General features: G+C 45.2%; 1 protein-coding gene across 8 annotated transcripts in view; it reads left to right on the top strand.

Moving 5' to 3' along the window:
* Nucleotides 1-7,408, top strand: part of CASK (calcium/calmodulin dependent serine protein kinase) — a 403,174-nt gene extending 395,766 nt beyond the window's left edge. For 5 of the 8 annotated variants that reach the window (XM_030933848.1, XM_030933849.1, XM_030933847.1 and 2 more), the window contains one exon: nucleotides 1,785-7,408. In XM_030933848.1, coding sequence (XP_030789708.1) covers nucleotides 1,785-1,961 — 177 coding nt within the window. In that variant the 3' untranslated portion in view covers nucleotides 1,962-7,408. The remainder of the gene's footprint in view (nucleotides 1-1,784) is intronic. The other 3 variants (XM_030933846.1, XM_030933845.1, XM_030933843.1) reach the window with 3 other exon arrangements.
* Nucleotides 7,409-19,470: the final 12,062 nt, after the last annotated feature.

Below are 19,470 nucleotides of genomic sequence, written 5' to 3'. Positions count from 1 at the left end.
AACACTCTCATTCAAAGCATGCCCTGTCCTGCTTTGAAATGCCTGTAAAAGAGGACAAAACAGGTAGGACATTCTTGGTTCAGAGTGCCCTGAGAGAAAAGATTGAGTTCCCGTCTGCTGTGGTGTCTGTGCATGCCCACTGCAGGGCCAGGACAGAATCAAGCAAGTCTCTTTATCTCACTTCTAGTCCCCTTTCTTGAGAGCTGTACCCAGAGAGCTGAGGCTTGCCTGGACCTCCCAGCAGCCTCACCAGGAAGGGTCTCTTGCCAATAATAGAGGGGCCTTAGAGAAGAGGAGGGGAGGGGCCCTAAGCCAGTACTGGGCACTACGGCTCCTAGGTCCTTGAAGGTACTGCATCTTTTATTTTCTCTGGAGATCTTTCTCTGTCACCCGGGGCCCCCATTTCCGGGAAGAATTGCTCAGTCTCTTGATTTTAGATTTAATACTTGTAAAACCCTGTAATGACTGGCACTAGTCAGACAAGTGCTTGTTCTTTTGACAGCATTTATTAAGCACTTACTATGTGTAAGGCACTATGCCTAATGCTGGGGCACAGCAATTACAGGGCACACAAGACAAGTTTATAGCTGGAGACAGAGCCACTAATCAAATAAAGAGGTATTTCATTATCTCTATGTATATTTAAGACTCAGCCCAAGAGCTCACCCACCTAGTGTTTGGCAGGTAGGGGGTGGTTAATTTGACTCACAAAGTTCCCTAGTGTCAAGGTTGAACTTGCCCTTTGGGAGTTCAGCATGACAAATTTGACTCATGAAGATATAGAGGCAGTCTTCTTTCTGGTGGCTCTTAAGAGACCCCTGTCTTGAAAGAACTGCCACTCTGTAGCGGAAGCTACACTTGCGTGACAAAGCTGGGACCTAAACTCCCTCCTCCTGTTGGATCCCTCTTGCGAGAGTTCTTAAAATCTGTGGCAAGCTGCAGCTTAGGGAACATCCTTTGTTGCAGCAAACCTCTCTAGAGTTCAGTAGCTTCTCTTCCTTTGGTTTTTTTCATAAGAGATACAAGGACCTGTGAACAGTGACATTTGTCCAGCCATTTCTAATGCAGACCAATTTGGGGGGATTCATCAGATGCCAGGTGCCGTTTGTTGGGGAAACAGCCTTATTCCGGCCATTATTTGTAACACTCAAAGAGCTTTTGCCTCTGACATCAGCTGCTATTGAGTGAGGGCCATTATATGTAACTGAATTCCTGGAATGGTGGCACCTTTAAGTACAAGAGGAAAAAATACAACTTAATTTGTCATCCAAGGGCAGGGACTTGCTGGTGCAAACCCTGAGGCCTGGTTCCAGTGAGTGCGGAGAACCAAGGGGAGGGGGACAAAGAGCTCCGGCCTTGCCACCGTAGCCCTCTCCCAATTGGGAGAGTGGCTTGAGGCTAGGGCAGGGGGCTTCCTGTGGGCCTGTTTGGGCCACCATAGCCACTGTAACCCACACCTGGCATGGCCCTACCAAGCCTGACTCTGGGGACAGGCACAGCTAGGCCTGAGTGGGGGTGGCGTGTTTCCTGAAGAGTGTCTGTTTTCTCTGGTTCGTCTGCTTTGTCATGGACCCTCTGTTGCATGTTGAGCGATCACTGTCTCCTCTGTCATGGAGCAGACTTGGCCTCATGCTGGAATACGGCATGTCAGGGTCTGGCCTTGACTGTTTCTGACACTGGGATGAACAAAAATGTGAAAAGAAAATGAATCCAACTGATTTCTCTCTTCTGTTTGCTTTTCCTCCTCTCATGCCCACCCCTACCTCCATCTCATCACCATTTAGGATGAATCTCTTCAGCGTCTGCAGAAGGAGTCTGACATCTTACAGAGAACATATGCACACTACTTCGATCTCACAATTATCAACAATGAAATTGATGAGACAATCAGACATCTGGAGGAAGCTGTTGAGCTCGTGTGCACAGCCCCACAGTGGGTCCCTGTCTCCTGGGTCTATTAGGCCTCTCCCCAGATATCTGAGCATAACTGGGAGCAACTCATACGTGGAAAAGCCTCTTTGTTATCGGCCTTGTGTCAGCAGGTCATGGTCCCTAGAGACTACCTAGTTGTAGTGTGACCTACATTTATGATTATTGTCATGTCCGAATAGATAGGAGGAGAAAAACAATTACACACTAATTTAAAGAGACAGTATCTTTTTTAATCAGTTCTCCTAAACTTTAATAAAATGTATCTTTAAATGTATGTATTATTCAATCCTTTGGAATGTTATATTTTTGGAAATCATAGCTTTTTATTTCCAAGGCCCCTAAAAACTGCACAAAATAGATGCTGCTTTCTATAATCTATTTTAATAATAATAAACAATGATTCTGTTACCTTGACTGGGGGTGGAACACTACATTCTTTTTAGAGTCTGATTTTATGGATTGGAATATCTTTCTTTCCTTTATTTATTTGAAATAATTAGTGTAGTGATTACAAAACAGTCATAAATTTTTAAAGGCCTTTTTTCTCTCTTTTTTTTTTTTTTTTAGAATAGTATTTTTTTTTAAGTCCTTTATGTAACATCCAGATAATGTGATACTGTCTCTTTGAAGCACCCTGTAAACCTTTTAGAGATTTGAAGTTGGGTCTTGACTCTTAATGCATGTGGACAGTCGCGAGCGTTTATGCTGTCGGTGTGTCTGTGTTGGACAAAACAATCTGTAATCTACAGCAAAGTACATTCTACATTCCGTTCATGGGGCACACCCAGGGGAATAAGAATAAAATGCTATTATGACTAAGTTGTAAACCTATGCACATCCCTTGCATTTTGGGCAACTTTATAAAAAAAAAAAAGAAACTGATTTTTATTAATAATAATCATGTAGTGAAATGTGTTTGTAATTTTGTCTCAATTTAATTTGTTGTAAGGTGGGGGGGAATTGCTGGTTTCACCATTTCAGATCTGTGTTGTCTAAGAGTATTAACGTTTTAAGCAAAGAAATGAGGATTTTTAATCTGTATGTAATTGTTTTAAAGCACCCATTTTAAGAGAAAATACTGTGCAATGAAGAAACCAGTTTTGGCATTTGCTATAAACTGAAATATTCCAAAAGAATAATCTATAACAGCCCTGTAAATTCCTTTAAAATGATAACAGGACAGTTTGACCAATTTTTTTTAAATATACTTCCTTTTATGTGTTCAATAATTAAAATGCCTTTGGGTCCTTCATTTCATTATAGATTTGTTCAGGCTTCCAAGCTGATAATCTTTTCAATTGTATAATTTGTTAGATGCTCATCGAACCTTTGAAGGCCCAGGAGTGAGTATCAGTTGGCAGGGCGACAAAGGAGCCTGCCAGAGCACAGCTGGACCGCGTCTGACTCGCACAGAGCCATGCGCCCAAGGGCCACGGGTGTACTGGAGGCCACCTGTGGTCTCTTCTTCCTCTTGCTGTATCCCTTGGCACAGGGGAATCATCTGTCCTTGTTGCTTTAGAGACATTAACCATCTCATAACCCTTCCATGAAGTCACATTCTTCCAATACAGGAGATTTGGGCTGGGGTTCTCAGACTCTTTGCCAGAGGTCAGTAGAATGTTTTTCATTAGCGTGTGAGGGTGTGAAGTACTTATATTAGCCTGTGATCCTTGAAAACATACCATCGTTTTTTGCTTCTTGTAGGTTAGATGGCCTTGTCACTTTGTGCCTTGGCAGGATGTGCAGGGTGTTTTCTGAGCCGAACAGCTCCTCTTAAAGGACCAAACAGAGAAGGAGTTAGTATACTTCTTTTACGTTGTCAGCACCCTACCCGCCTCCGCCCCCACTGCCTATTATGAAATGATGACGATTTTTTTTTTTTCTGATGTTGTTCTTTGTCAGTGACCAGATGAATCTGCAACTTACTAACAAGGTATTGAGTGAACTACTTCTATTTGGGCCCCACAGTGGGGTGACCAAGCCACCAAACCAGAGACAAGCTCCACAGTGGTCTCACGCTAGATGGAGAGAGAAACCTTCAAAGAGTTGGTTAGGGCTGTGTTAGGACTGATTCAAATCTGATAGATGCCAAGGCCAGACAGTCATTCCTGGTATGGTACTGACCACAATTGGGGCTCTTAGTGTGAAGGTGCCCACTCTACCTCTTTTCTGGTGAAGCACAAAGACAACTACAACTAACACATGGGAAACAGAAACTTCCCTCCCTCTAGTGGAAACCCCCACGCCCCCACTTGCCCTTTGAGCCCACATCTCCAGAGATGCTGACGGTGCCTGTCTTAAGCCAGCTGCCATGTTTATAAAGGTGGATTAAGCAGAGGAGGAGAAAAGCAATGCCAACTTAAATGTCTGTGGCCCCAGACTTCACAGGCACTGTAGCACTCTTCCTCCGTGGCTTTATCCATCCTCTGAGAAGCACCCAGGCAGGCATCATTGTTGCCATCATTCCGATGGTGAAATCCCTGCATGCAGAACTCACTGACTTCTCAAAGAGGTTATGTGTTCCATTCCACTAATACATGTCTTCTCTAAAGCAGTGTCTTTATGACCTAGCTGCATATACTTAATTTCTGAATTCAGAGTAATTTCAGTACATTGCTGCTGCTGCTGCTGCTGCTACTGCTACATTACAATTGTCCACTAAGCAATCAGAGAAAATTGCTAAAAGCTTCTTTACTGCTTCCATTCCATCAGCAGAACCCCCCCCCCCCCCCCCCCACTTTTAAAGACCAGAACGAATGATTAGAGTACTAAGTCTTATTAGTGGTCAGTTGAAGTACTGGAGAGCCATATTTTGAAGGTTCTCTCCCCCACCCAACTCCATTCCCCACAGCAAGAAAGGGAGTGTTTTTATATGTTGAATTCTTTGTTAAAAAGATGAAATGTCCTGATTTTCCAATCACAAGACAGTAATTACTTTGCACATGCAGCATATCCCATTTTAACGCTAAAAAGGGAAATGTCACTCAATTTAAGTCATCTGGAAGTTTCCCAGTGTCAAGATAACATTGTAGCCTTTTTAAATGCAATTAAATGTACCTCTTGTCAGGTGAGATGATTTAAAACATTTGCTCAGAGAGTAAAAGAAATGGTCGACCTACTTCTTGCTATTTGCATTCAGAAAGCATCGTCCCAGCCCATCCTATTGGTGGCGGAATATCTGAAGATGTCGCAAAGTCCCCCACTGCAGGAGAAATGCAGGAGGTGTGCCTGTTCCCCGTCCAATTCCTTCTTAGGCTGCTAGAGCCAGCCAGTGGGCCAAGCCTTCCTCTGTGCTCCAGGCAGGCCTGGGCTGCAGCTACTATTATCTTTTTACAGCCTTTGATCTGATCGCTGCAGAGTTCTTTTGTTTTTAAATCACTTGTATTTGTCTCTTCATTAAGGCTTCAAGTTTGTTTCTTGAAAAAGTTTAGTCAATTGAGCCACCCTCCAGGAAGATCCCAGCGTGGAAACTGCCCCTGAAAAACAAGGCAACCCAAAGCCAGCTCTCTTTTGTCCCCCACTGATGTCATGTCCTTTTTTTTTTTTTTTTTTAATTTCAGGCCAGTTTCTTAACTTGGGGCAAAGAGAATCTGTGTTGCTAAAGCTACCAAGAAACTGCTTGATTAACAAATTCTTAATAGAAATGCCTCCCACGCTGTCTCTTTGGAAAGAGAAGGCACCTTGGAATCGGCATTCCAAAACCAAGCTCCTTGTCGTCCTCATCCCTCCTCCTTCTTGCTTCCTATTATCAAACTCGTGTGTGTTTCTTGTTTTCTCAGAACTGAACACAGCCTCCTAATTCCATCCTCTTGACTAGGGCTTACAATACTGAGAGCAATTACAGCCTGTAATAGGTTAAAGGCCCCTGAGCGTGGCTCTCTTGCTCTGCGCCTCTAATTCTTCTATTAAAAATATGCTTTCCTTCTCACTGCAGCTTACAGAAAGGCGACAAGCTTTAATCACAGATCATTTCATTTGCCAGAGCCTTTCCTTTTCTAACTCCTTTAGAAATAAGATTTCCCTCTCTGTTTGGAATATCTGAATACAGGGCTCTCCTCCAAGCTCGTGGCTTGATTGGCTTTGCCTGTGCACACACACATCAGTTTGCCTTAAACTTGGAGCTATGGGGAGTCCCGGATTTTTCAGCTTAGTGGGTGAAGTTTAGCTGTCACATACATCCAGGAAGTGGGAGAAAAGGGAAAAGAAGAGGATATTCCCCACCATGTTCCCATCTGGTTTTTCCCCTGCCTTGCTTTGTGCAGCAGGTGGGCAGACAGAGCCCACAGAAACAGAAGTAGAAAGAGGACCGCACCATCTCTGGGGCCAGCACTCCCAAGTCTTAGCTCTTTGTGGGGATAGAAAATCCTGAGCTCCCACCACCTCTCATCTGACCCTCCATCAACTCCCTTGAACCTACCTGTGCAAATGGACTGAGCAAAAGAAAATGGAAAGAGACGTTTGTCACCACACAGGAGACCTTTCTGGCCCCAAGCACAGCTCAATCTCTGCGCATGCTCAGAAACTCAAAATTTAGCTACTACTTATGTGTTAGCTCCATTCTCTCCGGTGTGTGACTGAGAGAACACGCCAGTGTTCTTACTGACAGAGGCTTGGGGTGACCCTCTCTGGACCCAGAGGAAGTACAGCCTCTGTAGCAGGAGTTGTCCTTGGGAACAGAAATAGGCATTCCTCCACAATGAGTGGCTCCCCCTATTTTTTTTATTTGGAAGAGACCAAGAATTGGGGGAATTGATTTCCAGTCTTAGCTGTTTCCCGGAATGTCATCTGTGCAGGCAGGTAGGCGGCTGCCGGGTGCAGCAGGCAGCGTGACTGATGTGAAGGCCACACAACCCTCACGTGCTGAGACCCGAGTATCGTGTTTAATTGCAGTGTAGGCGCGTCCCCATTCAAACTCAGTTCTGGGGTGGTTTTGCATAAAGTTTTGCCAACGTGTTCTTTTTTCTGTATGTATTATTGCCTTTTTATAAAAGGTGTTGAAGTATTGTCTCAGTGATAAAAAGAGAGAGATGTTAATGGTTGTTGTATATTTCACCGTATCCAATTGTAAGTATTTGCAGGGTACAGCAGAGCCTTAGCTTGCAAGAGCGTTTGTGCAGGAGGTGTCCCTCAACACCCAGGAGCTGAAGGGATTGGAAAGGTTTGGATTCTTTGTAAATGTCCTGCTTTTCTTTCTCTCTGTGTGTATCTATTTACATGCCTTAGCACACGCCCTCCCATCCTGATCCCTTTGCCCTGTCGCTGGAACAACCAGAATGCTGGTGCGCTGCTGGCACAGTACAAATTGATGAAACCCTAATCAGTTATCTTGTGTGACAGGGGAAGAAGAGAAACTCCATAGTATTCCTTGTAGAATATACATACCTGTAGGATGCTGTGTAATGGGAAACCATAGAATTGGGCTTTTGTCATTTCAAAGTTGGAGAAATGTATGAATAAAATGTATAAAACATGAAAAGGCAGTTGTCTCCTCAGATTGCAGGTCAAACAGCTTGGGGACAAACAACACACTGTTAAAAGAAGAGGGATGGCCTGATTTCTAAAGGCCCCTGCAGAGTTCATCCACACGGTTAGGCCTCAGACCCCTTCCCGCAATGGTTGGGGTGGGGTGGGGGTGTTGCAGAGGGACAGCTCCCGCCCCTGTAAAGGAGCACAACCCAGGCTCCTGGTGCCCATCCTGCAGGTTTCAGTCTTCATTCAGCCATGGCTGTTAACAGACGGCATCCTGCAAGCAGTTCCAGCTCAGTTGCTTGCGTTTGGATGCAGGCTTAAAATAGCTTCATCTTTAAAAGAAAAAAGAAAGAAAAAAGAAAAAGTCTAAGTTGTGACATCTCCTAGAAATAGAAGTCTAAATTGATTTTGGTGGTGTAGGTGCCGCAGCATGGAAAATGTGGCCCTTGGTTGACATTTGCATCAAGAGCCGTGGGAGGACGCCTGCTCCAGGACTGCCGCTCCACGCAGTGCCTTTGTGATGTCATGGTTTGATTTGGTCTCTGGCTGGAGTCTGGGATGTGCTTCCTGGCATGCCTCACTAACCTGGTTTACACACGATTCCTTCCCTGTCCTTGCCCTATGCTTTGCCAAAGCAAGGAACCATGGTGGCTTCAGAGGCAACACTTGTATGTGTCACACACACCCCAGAAAGAGCCCAGGCCTGAATGAGCTTACCTGGCTCACTTTCAGAAGACCCATATGAAGGAAACATAAACTACCAGTGATTATTTGCTTTACTCAAATAAATATCATGCTACAAAAATTGTATAGAAGAGTTTAGGCCACATTCAGGCGCAAAATATGAGCCCCTGGCCTTTTAGTTCAGAAAATCCCGTTACCTTTTTACAGACTTCTTACCCTAGATACACAGAGGACAGAAAGCAAAATGCTACCATAAAGCTCATTTTTTGAACTTCATGGTATTTAAAACACATCCAACATGTCAATATTAAGCTGGTAGGAAAATATAAACATGTGTTTTCTGTGTTTTTGCCCAGTTTGCTATAATATGATAAGCTGAAGATCGTTCCATGAACCGCCATGAACAGCACATCATGCGAAAAGAATGCAATGAGATTGGTGCAGAGTAATAGACAGAGTTCAATGTCACTGAGGGTAGCAAGCCCTATGAAAGGTCAATGTTGTAGTGCAAGTGAGTTACCCAGTCACTAAAGGAAGGGATGCTCTGGGAAAGAATGTTTCAGAAAGTGGTATGTGACTTTATCAACAAGTGAGCACACACACAAGGCATGGGGCCTGCAGATAAAATCCCATGGCTGTGGCACTGTCGGAAATACTGCACCCACCACCCGTATTCCCTACTCTCCTCACCCATCATTACCTTTCAAGCCAGGTGCAGTGGCTCTCACCTGTAATCCCAGCACTTTGCAAGGCCAAAGCGGCCGGATCAGTTGAGGTCATGAGTTCGAGACCAGCCTGGCCAACATGGTGAAACCCGATCTCTACTAAAAATACAAACATTAGCTGGGCATAGTGGCAGGTGCCTGTAATCCCAGCCACTCAGGAGGCTGGAACAAGAGAATCCCTTGAACCCGGGAGGCAGAGGTTGCAGTGAGCTGAGATTGTGCCACTGCACTCCAGCCTGGGTGACAGAGCAAGACTCCATCTCAAAAAAAATTTTAAAAAAACCTTTCAGGGGGTGGTGCCCAGAAACGTTTTTGCCGTAGATGTATTCTTAGGCAGGACTTCAAAAAGCTTCAATCCACTGCTGTTGCCCTCTTCACTCCTCCAAAGGCAGCTTTATAACCCCTCCCCATGGCCACTTGCCCTGCAGAGAATCTGGCTCCCTTCTGCCACCAGAGTGGTCTGATGAACAACTTGAGAGTGACAGAGCAGCCTGCTGGGACCTCAAAAGTGGCTTCAGGCCGGGCATGGTGGCTCACGCCTGTAATCCCAGCACTTTGGGAGGCCAAGGTGGGCGGATCACCTGAGGTCGGGAATTTGAGACCAGCCTGGCCAACATGGAGAAACCCCGTCTCTACTAAAAATGCAAAATTAGCCGGGCGTGGTGGCGCGTGCCTGTAATCCCAGCTACTCGGGAGGCTGAGGCAGGAGAATCGCTTGAACCGGGAGGTGGAGGTTGCAGTGAGCAGAGATCGCGCCACTGCACTCCAGTCTGGGTGACAACAGAGAAACACAGTCTCAAAAAAAAGTGGCTTCAGGCCTGTAGGATGTTAAACTGAGCCCGGAGATGGGGAAATGGAGACCATGTACAAAGCAGGTGGCAGCAGCTTAGCCACATAGATCAACAGCTTACCACAGAATTTTCCCCAGAACTTTCTGGGGGTGGTGGAAATGTTCATTTCTTGTTTTCAGTGGTGGTTGCATGGGTGTATACAATGGTCAAAACACATCAGACTGAACACCTAGGATCTGTGCATTTTATTTTCTGTAAAATATACCTCGGTTACAAAAAGGAAACAAGGAAAACCATGATCATCTTTGCAGCTGCCAAAAAAAAAAAAAAAATCACTTCACATATTTCAACACCCAGTTCTAATTTAAAAACAAACAAAAAATCCTTAAAAATAAGATAGGACATATTCTTAACATATACAGAATAACTGTTTCAACCCACAGCCAACATAATCCACCTAGAAGTGACACAACAAAGGCATTAAAGTTGCCATTATTTAAAAATTAAATAACACGTGATCATCATAGAATGATTAGAAAATATGGATAAACAAAAAAAAGGCAGATTCAACCACATTCTGCTATGGAGAGCCAACTGCTATAAACATATCTTTTTTTTTTTTTTTTTTTTTGAGTCTGGCTCTGTCGGGGCTGGAGTGCAGTGGCCGGATCTCAGCTCACCGCAAGCTCCACCTCCCGGGTTTACGCCATTCTCCTACCTCAGCCTCCCGAGTAGCTGGGACTACAGGCGCCCGCCACCTCGCCTGGCTAGTTATTTGTATTTTTTAGTAGAGACGGGGTTTCACCGTGTTAACCAGGATGGTCTCGATCTCCTGACCTCGTGATCCGCCCGTCTCGGCCTCCCAAAGTGCTGGGATTACAGGCTTGAGCCACCGCGCCCGGCCTAAACATATCTATATATATATCTGTCAGGCTAGCAGGCTAGTGTAAATTTATATATGTGTGTGTCTATGTATGTGTGTGTGTGTATATATATATACACATATATATACACACACACACATATGTTTTGCTCTTTTTTTTTCTTCCGTTTTTGAGACAGGTTCTTACTCTGTTGCCCAGGCTGGAGTGCAGTAGCATAATCACAGCTCACTGTAGCCTCAACCTCCCGGACTCAAGTAATCCTCCCATCCCAGCCTCCCCAGTAGCTGGGACTACAGGCGTGCGCCACCATGCCTGGCTAATTTTTGTATTTTTTGTAGAGATGGGGTTTCACCATGTCGCCCAGGCTGATCTCAGACTCCTGGACTCAAGTAGTCCTCCCACCTGGGCCCCAAAGTGCTGGGATTACAGATGTGAGCCACCCACCTGGCCCTATACTTATTTTTAACACAGTCAGAAAGTCATACTAAACACACTGTTCTATTACATAACATATCTTCCTCCATCATAATTATTTACTATTGCTTTTATTTATATTTTTAATTTATATTTTTATTTTTAGGGTCCCACTCTGCCACCCAGACTGCAGTGCAGTGGTGTGATCACAGCTCACTACAGCCTCAAAGTCGGGCTCAAGGGATCCTCCCACCTCATCACCCCATGTAGCTGGGACTACAGGCACCACCATGCCCCGCTAATTTTTGTATTTTGTTATTATAGAGACAAGGTTTTGCCATGTTGCCCAGGCTGGTCTCAAACTCCTGGGCTCAAGCGATCTGCCAGTCTCAGACTCCCAAAGTGCTACTATTGCTTTAAAAGCATTTCTCAACAACAGAACAAAGTATAACCATTGGAAAAGACACAAAATTATCCATATTTGCTAATAATATCATTGTATACCTTGAAACACTAAAAAGGACAACTAGACAACCATTTGAGTTACAGAGCAGCTACTCGGGAGGCTGAGACAGAAAATTCACTTGAGCCCAGGAGGTGGAGGTTTCAGTGAGCTGAGATTGCACCATTGCACTCCAGCCTAGGTGACAGAGCAAGACCCTGTCTCAAAAAATAAATAATAAATAATAAAGAGCACGGCCGGGCGCGGTGGCTCAAGCCTGTAATCCCAGCACTTTGGGAGGCCGAGACGGGCGGATCACGAGGTCAGGAGATCAAGACCATCCTGGCTAACACGGTGAAACCCCATCTCTACTAAAAAATACAAAAAACTAGCCGGGTGAGGTGGCGGGCGCCTGTAGTCCCAGCTACTCGGGAGGCTGAGGCAGGAGAATGGCCTAAACCCGGGAGGCGGAGCTTGCAGTGAGCTGAGATCCGGCCACTGCACTCCAGCCTGGGCGACAAAGCCAGACTCCGTGTCAAAATAATAATAATAATAATAATAATAAAGAGCAGATCCAAAAACACCCAGAAATCAATAGTACTCTTATATATTCACAATAAAGTTAGAAAATTTAATGGGGAAAGGATGCCATTCTCAACTGCAACAAGTGTTTTCAAACTAACAAATCCATGGGATCGATATGAGAAAAGGGCAAAGCTGCATTGAGAATATAAAAGATGCAGATAAACAAAGAAATGTTTTTGGATGAAAGAATTAAATATTTTAATGGCATCAGTTATTTCCAAATTAATGTGTAAGTTTAATATAATACCAAATCAAATGCCACACAATGATTTTTCTGAACCTTTATAAAATGACTGTTCATTGGCCAGCCGCGGTGGCTGACGCCTGTAATCCTAGCACTTTGGGAGGCCGAGGGGGGTGGATCACGAGGTCAGGAGATCGAGACCATCCTGACTAACACGGTAAAATCCCGTCTCTACTAAAAAATACAAAAAATTAGCCAGGCGTCGTGGCGGGCGCATAGTCCCAGCTACTCGGGAGGCTGAGGCAGGAGAATGGCGTGAACCCAGGAGGCGGAGCTTGCAGTGAACTGAGATCCGGCCATTGCACTCCACCCTGGGCGACAGAGGGAGACTCCATCTCAAAAAAAAAAAAAAGATTGTTCATCTAGAATAATAAACAGGAAATTCTAGAGGAAAAAAGAATAAATGAAGGATGAGTAGCCTTTTCCGATGTTAATTTATTCTCAAGCTAAAACAATTAAGATATACACCAGGCTGGGTGCGGTGGCTCACACCTGTAATCCCAGCACTTTGGAAGGCGAGGCAGACAGATCATCTGAGGCCAGGAGTTTGAAACCAGCCTGGCCAACATGGTGAAACCTCGTCTCTACTAAAAGAGAAATACAAAAATAAGCCAGGTGTGGCAGGGCACGCCTGTAATTCCAGCTGCTCTGGAGGCTGAGGCAGGAGAATTGCTTGAACCCGGGAGGCAGAGGTTGCAGTTAGCCGAGATTGCACCATTGCACTCCAGCCTGGGAGACAGAGCGAGACTCTGTCTCAAAAAAAAAAAAAAATATATATATATATATATATATATATATATGTATACATATGTGTGTGTGTGTGTGTATATATATGTGTGTGTGAAATTAGTTTCAGCCCAATTAAAGGGTTAAATATTAAAATTCAGTGCTAGAAAATGAAAACAGAATAAGTAGTCAGTAAAACTCTGGAAGAGGGTAACCTTTTAAGCTTATGCAGGAGGAAAAAGTCAGAAAGCAATTGAAAGATTTCACCCCATGAAACCATTACAGCATTTTTCTTTCTCTCTTTTTTTTTTTGAGGTGGAGTTTTGCTCTTGTTGCCCCGGTTGGAGTGCAGTGGCACGATCTCAGCTCACTGCAACCTCCACCTTCTGGTTTCAAGTGATTCTCCTGCCTCAGCCTCCGGAGTAGCTGGGATTACAGGTGCCCATCATCACACCCGGCTAATTTTTGTATTTTTAGTACAGATGGGTTTTCACCATTTTGGCCAGGCTGGTCTCGAACTCCTGACCTGGTGATCCGCCCCCTCGGCCTCCCAAAATGCTGGGATTACAGGATTGAGCCACCGCGCCCGGCCGAAACCATTACAGCTTTGATATGAAAACTTGTAGACCACAAACAGAAAGGAAAGGCATTTTACAGCAAATATAATATACAAAGAGTTAATATATTTATTATACAATGAAGTTATATAAAGTGGTTAAAAATGCTAACATTCCAACAAATGAACAAAGGACATGATGAACATTTCACAGACTACACATAGAGCTACTATTAAAAACATTGAAAAATATCTCAATGATCAAGAAAATATAAGTGGCACAGCGGCTCGCACCTGTAATCCTAGCACTTTCGGCAGCTGAGGCAGGTGAATTGCTTGAGCCCAGGAGTTCGAGACCAGCCTGGGCAACATGTCGAAACCCCATTTCTACAAAAAGTACAAAAATTAGCCAGGTGTGGTGGTGTGCACCTGTAGTCCCAGCTACTCAGAAGGCTGAGGTGGGAGGATCGCTTGAACCTGGGAAGCAGAGGTTGCAGTGAGGTGAGATCCTGCCACTGCACTCCATCCTAGGTGACAGAATGAGACTCCGTTTCAAAATAAATAAGTATATAAAATAAAAATAATAATAATAAAGGCCAACTGGACATGGTGGCACACACCTGTGGTCCCAGCTACTCAGAAGGCTGGGGCAGGAGGATCACTTGAGCCCAGGAGGTCGAGGCTGTAGAGAGCCATGATTGTGCCACTGCACTCCAGCCTAGGTGACAGAACAAAACCCTGTCTGTTAATAAACAAAAATAAAGGCAACCAAGCTGGGTGTGGTGGCTCACGCCTGTAGTCCCAGCTAGACAGAAGGATTGCCTGAGGCCAGGAATTTGAGACCAGCCTGGGCAACATAGCAAAACCCTGATTTAAAAATGTTTGTAAAAAGGCAATCAGTACCATTGACTGAGCCGTCACTCTGAGGTTCCAGTCACTGAGTGCTTTGCATGCCTCAGCATACCTCCATCCTCAGTCCTCTGACCTGAGGGCTCTTAACCATAAACATTAATAAATATCCCCAAATTTAAACAGTGCTTTATGATAGGATAATCAATGAAGTTTTTCTTTATTTTACAAGTCTACTTGTAATATTTTATTTTTTATTATTTATTTATTTATTTTGAGACGGAGTCTGACTCTGTCACCCAGGCTGGAGTGCAGTGGTGCGATCTCAGCTCACTGCAACCTCCACTTCCCGGGTTCAAGTGATTCTCCTGCCTCAGCCTCCCGAGTAGCTGGGATTACAGGCACCTGTCACCACGCCCCGCTAATTTTTGTATTTTTGGTAGAGATGAGTTTTTGCCATGTTGCCCAGGCTGGTCTCGAACTGCTGACCTCAAGTGATCCGCCCAACTTGGCCTCCCAAAATGCTGGGATTACAAGTGTGAGCCACCGCACTGGGCCTGCTTGTAATATTTCACATACAATTTTTTTTTTTTTTTTTTTTGAGACAGGGTCTTGATTTGTCACCCACACTGGAGTGCAGTGATGCAAACACAGCTCACTGCAGCCTCAACCTCTCGGCTCAAGCCGTCCTCCCACCTCAGCCCCCCAAGTAGCTGGGACTACAGCCTTATTCTGTCACCCAGGATGGAGTGCAGTGGTGAGATCATGGCTCACTGCATCCTCAACCTCCTGGGCTCAAGCAATCCTCCTATCTCAGCCTCCCAAGTAGCTGGGACTACAGGCGTGCACCACCACACTTGCCTAAATTTTGTATTTCTTGTAGAGATGCGGTTTTGCCCTGTTGCCCAGGATGGTCTCGAACTCCTGGGCTCAAGCAATCCACCTGCCTCGGCCTCTCAAAGTGCTGGGATTACAGGCTTAAGTACACATTTTTAAATGTCTCTCAAACGCATTTACCTGTTCCCTTAGTTCAGGTGACTGTTGAAACATTACAGGGATGATATCATGGCCAATTTCCCACATCATTTATGTGTCTACCTTTGGTGTTCTCTGCCTTCAGTGCTGGTGACATGGGGTAGGAGCAGAGAGAGGCCAGCCTGTGCACAACCGTAGTGCTGCCTTTTGCATCTGAGTATCTTGCGCAACTTGCTCAACCTCTTAAGCTCAGTTTTCCTCATAGATAAAATACAGAGAACAGCATCCATCCGCTGGGCTGGTTGCAGGCATTGAGTGAGGAGAGTGTGCGACTGTTGAAGCTCACTCGGTCCCCTTCCTCCTCCCTGAAATTCCTCTTAATTCCTCTTCATCTACCCGCATATGTATATGCCAAAGGCACTCGCTCCTGGCGGGACTAGACCATTGTAGTGGAACGCAGATGACATTTTTTTCATTATGATAATAGCTGCTTAAATGCACATCTACATGAAAATGGTGATTTTATAGGTATCATTGCTCAAGTGAAGCAAAGGTAGGGGAGCTCTCTGTTTTTATTTGGGTTTTTGTTTTGTGTTTTGTTTTGTTTTGTTTTGAGACAGGGTCTTACTCTATCGCCCAGGCTGGAGTGCAGCGGCGCCATCTTGGCTCACTGCAACCTCTGCCTACCAGGCTCAAATGATCCTCTGCCTCAGCCTCCTGAGTAGCTGGGACTACCGGCATGCACCACCATGCCAGGCTAATTTTTTGTATTTTTAGTAGAGACAGGGTTTTGTGATGTTGGCCAGGCCAGTATTGAATTCCTGGACTCAGGTGATCTGCTCGCCTCGGCCTCCCAAAGGGCTGGGATTACAGGCCTGAGCCACAGTGCCCAGTCTCTGTACACTTTTTAAAGTGAATCAACCTGAGTGCTTCTTTTATGGCAGCCCTGATGCGAGTGTAGCAGAAAGCACGGTCCGGGAATGGCTGACGCCAGCCACTCTCCGGATCCGCTTTCACCCTGTCACTAGGCCTGGCTCCCACCGTCAGGAGCCTGAGAACATTTCTGCTTTCCTGCAAGGACACCCTTCTCCAGCCAGCCAGACCTGAGAAGTGGGGGCTCACAGAGTGGCAAAGAGGAAAAGGGACGAAGTCAAAGGACACCTCATAGGAAGACATGAAATTCAGTCTGAATAATTTATTCACCCCAATAAGTGCTTTGGATTTCTGCCTAAGAACTCCAGCTGTCAATTTTCCGCTAAGTGAGCTACACAGGTTATTCATCTAAACAAACTGCAATGGCAGAGTGTACTAGGCTGAAAAGAATAAACATCTTAAGGGCAGAGTTGCCCAATCAGAGAACAAAATACATTAGCGAGCTTAAGTGAAGTAGTGAACGCAGTGTGCAGGGCCCTAGGAACAGAATAGAGAGCCCAGAAACAGAGCCCGGGCAGATGAAAAACTGAAGATGGCAAAGATGAGACTTCAGGCCGGGCGCTGTGGCTCATGTCTGTAATCCCAGCACTTTGGGAGGCCAAGGCGGGTGGATCCCCGAGGTCAGGAGTTTGAGACCAGCCTGGCCAACGTGGTGAAACCCCATCTCTACTAAAAACACAAAAAATTAGCCAGGCGTGGTGGTGCACGCCTGTAATCCCAGCTACTAGGGAGGCCGAGACAGCAGAATCGCTTGAACCCGGGAGGCTGAGGTTGCAGTGAGCCGAGATTGCGCCACTGCACTCCAGAGCGAGACTTCATCTCAAAAAAAGAAAAGAAAAAGATGGGACTTCAATGCAGTGGTAAAATCATGAACTCTTCGAGAAGTATTCATATGGAAAAAATAAAATTAGATCCCTACCTCATGATACATAAAAAATAAAATTTTAGATGGCTAAAAGATCTGTGAAAATCTTAAAATATTACATATACACACACACACACACACACACATTGGGATATATATATATATATATTATATGTTATAAAATATTTTTCATGACCACAGGATAAGAAAGGATTTCTTTGGGTGTTTTGTTTTGTTTTGTTTCCTTTTTTACTTTTTGAGACAAGGTATCATTCCGTCTCCCAGCAGGAGCTCAGTAGCACAATCATGGCTCACTGTAGCCTCGACCTGCTAGGCTCAAGTGATCTTACCCCCGGTAGCTGGAGCTACAAGAGAGCACCACAACACCTGGCAAATTTTTAAAAAGTTTTTTGTAGAGACAGGGTCTCACTTCATTGCCCAGGTTGGCCTTGAACTCCTGGCCTCAAGCAATACTCCTACCACAGCCTCCAAAAGAGCTGGAATTACAGGTGTGAGCCACGAGGACTGGTAAATTTCTTAAATAAAACTCAAAATGTGCCAGACACAGTGGCTCATGCCTTTAATTCCAGCTACTTGGGAGGCTGAGGTGGAAGGATTGCTTGAGGTCAGGAGTTCGAGACCTGCCTGGCCAACATAGAGAGACACCTATCTCAATGAGAGCAATTTTTAAAAACCCACAAAATGTATAAGTTATGAAAGAAAAGGATTGATAAAGTTGAATGTCTTGAAATTGAAAACTGAGAAGTTTTATTTGCAAAAATCTACATAAACAAGCTAAGTGCTCCCAGCACTTTGGGAGGCTGTGGCAGGAAAGTGGCCTGAGTCCAGCAGTTTGAGGCTGCAGTGAACTATAGATTGCACCACTGCACTCCAGCCTGGGCCGCAGAGTGAGACCCTGTCTCTTAAAAAAAAAAAAAAGGAAAATCCCATAAACAAACTAAAAAGATAAACCACAGGCCTGAAGATACTAGCAGCACATGGAACTGCCATCCAGAATTTATAAAGAACTTCTAAAATTCACTTTTCAGGTGTGGTGGTACACGCCTGTAATCCCAGCTACTCGGGAGGCTCAGGCAGGAGAATCACTTGAGTCCGGGAGTTCAAGACCTGCCTGGGTGACATAGCAAGACTCAATCTCCAAAATTTAAAAAAAAAAAAAAAAAAAAAATCTTAATAAGGGATTTGTATTTCATGAATAGCACACTATGTAATTTGGACCCAACCCTCATTCTTAAGACAACTAAAGCAGCTGATTGAAATATTAAAAACACCTGTTTGGAAACTTTTGCAAACTAACAAGATAGTTAGTTTGGGCCAGGATCTGGGAGAAAACTGATGTCCAAGGGAAGGAGAGAGCACTGAAGGCCACTTCTCCTCAGGTGCCATTTGCCGGCTCCAGAGGAGGCAGCCTAGAAGCAGACCAGCACAGGGGTTGGGGGAAGGAGCTGGAGTCGGGTGCGTCTGCTGGAGTGAGAGGGGCTAGCGCACTTCTCTCACTTTCAGTGAGGACCCTGAAGGTTTGCCTCCTAGGAGGAAGGGTGACCTCAAACAGGTCCTCACAGCGACTGCTCACCTTCAGATCTTCTCAAGCTAGCCCTGACATTTGATTGAAGTGATCCCAGTTTGGTTGTGTCCTGGGTGCTTCCCAGAAGAAAATGTCATTCATCCCTGAAGGAAGTTAACATACTCCTAGGTCTTAAATAATGTCTACAATTTAGCAGGTACAGTGTGACAAATGACACAAAATAATTAGGCACAGGAGGAGAAAACAGGTAAACAGATGGATACATCTGTATAAACAAATAGCAGGCCGGGCGCGGTGGCTCAAGCCTGTAATCCCAGCACTTTGGGAGGCCGAGACGGGCGGATCATGAGGTCAGGAGGTGGAGACCATCCTGGCTAACACGGTGAAACCCCGTCTCTACTAAAAAATACAAAAAACTAGCCGGGCGAGGTGATGGCGCCTGTAGTCCCAGCTACTCGGGAGGCTGAGGCAGGAGAATGGCGGGAACCCGGGAGGCGGAGCTTGCAGTGAGCTGAGATCCGGCCACTGCACTCCACCCTGGGTGACAGAGCAAGACTCCGTCTCAAAAAAAAAAAAAAAACAAATAGCAATCCGATCTTTTGGATTTTAAATATACATAGGATTAGGCCAGGCGCAGTGGCTCATGCCTGTAATCCCAGCACTTTGGGAAGCCGAGGTGGGTGGATCACCTGAGGTCAGGAGTTCGAGACCAGCCTGGCCGACGTGGTGAAACCCCATCTCTACCAAAAACACAAAAATTAGTGCACATGGTGTCACGTGCCTGAAATCCCAGCTACTCAGGAGGCTGAGGCAGGAGAATCCCTTGAACCCGGGAGGTGGAGATTGCAGT

Source organism: Rhinopithecus roxellana, chromosome 7 (genome assembly GCF_007565055.1).
Source record: "Rhinopithecus roxellana isolate Shanxi Qingling chromosome 7, ASM756505v1, whole genome shotgun sequence".
Lineage (NCBI taxonomy): Eukaryota > Metazoa > Chordata > Mammalia > Primates > Cercopithecidae > Rhinopithecus > Rhinopithecus roxellana.
This window is presented reverse-complemented; position numbering and strand designations above follow the sequence as displayed.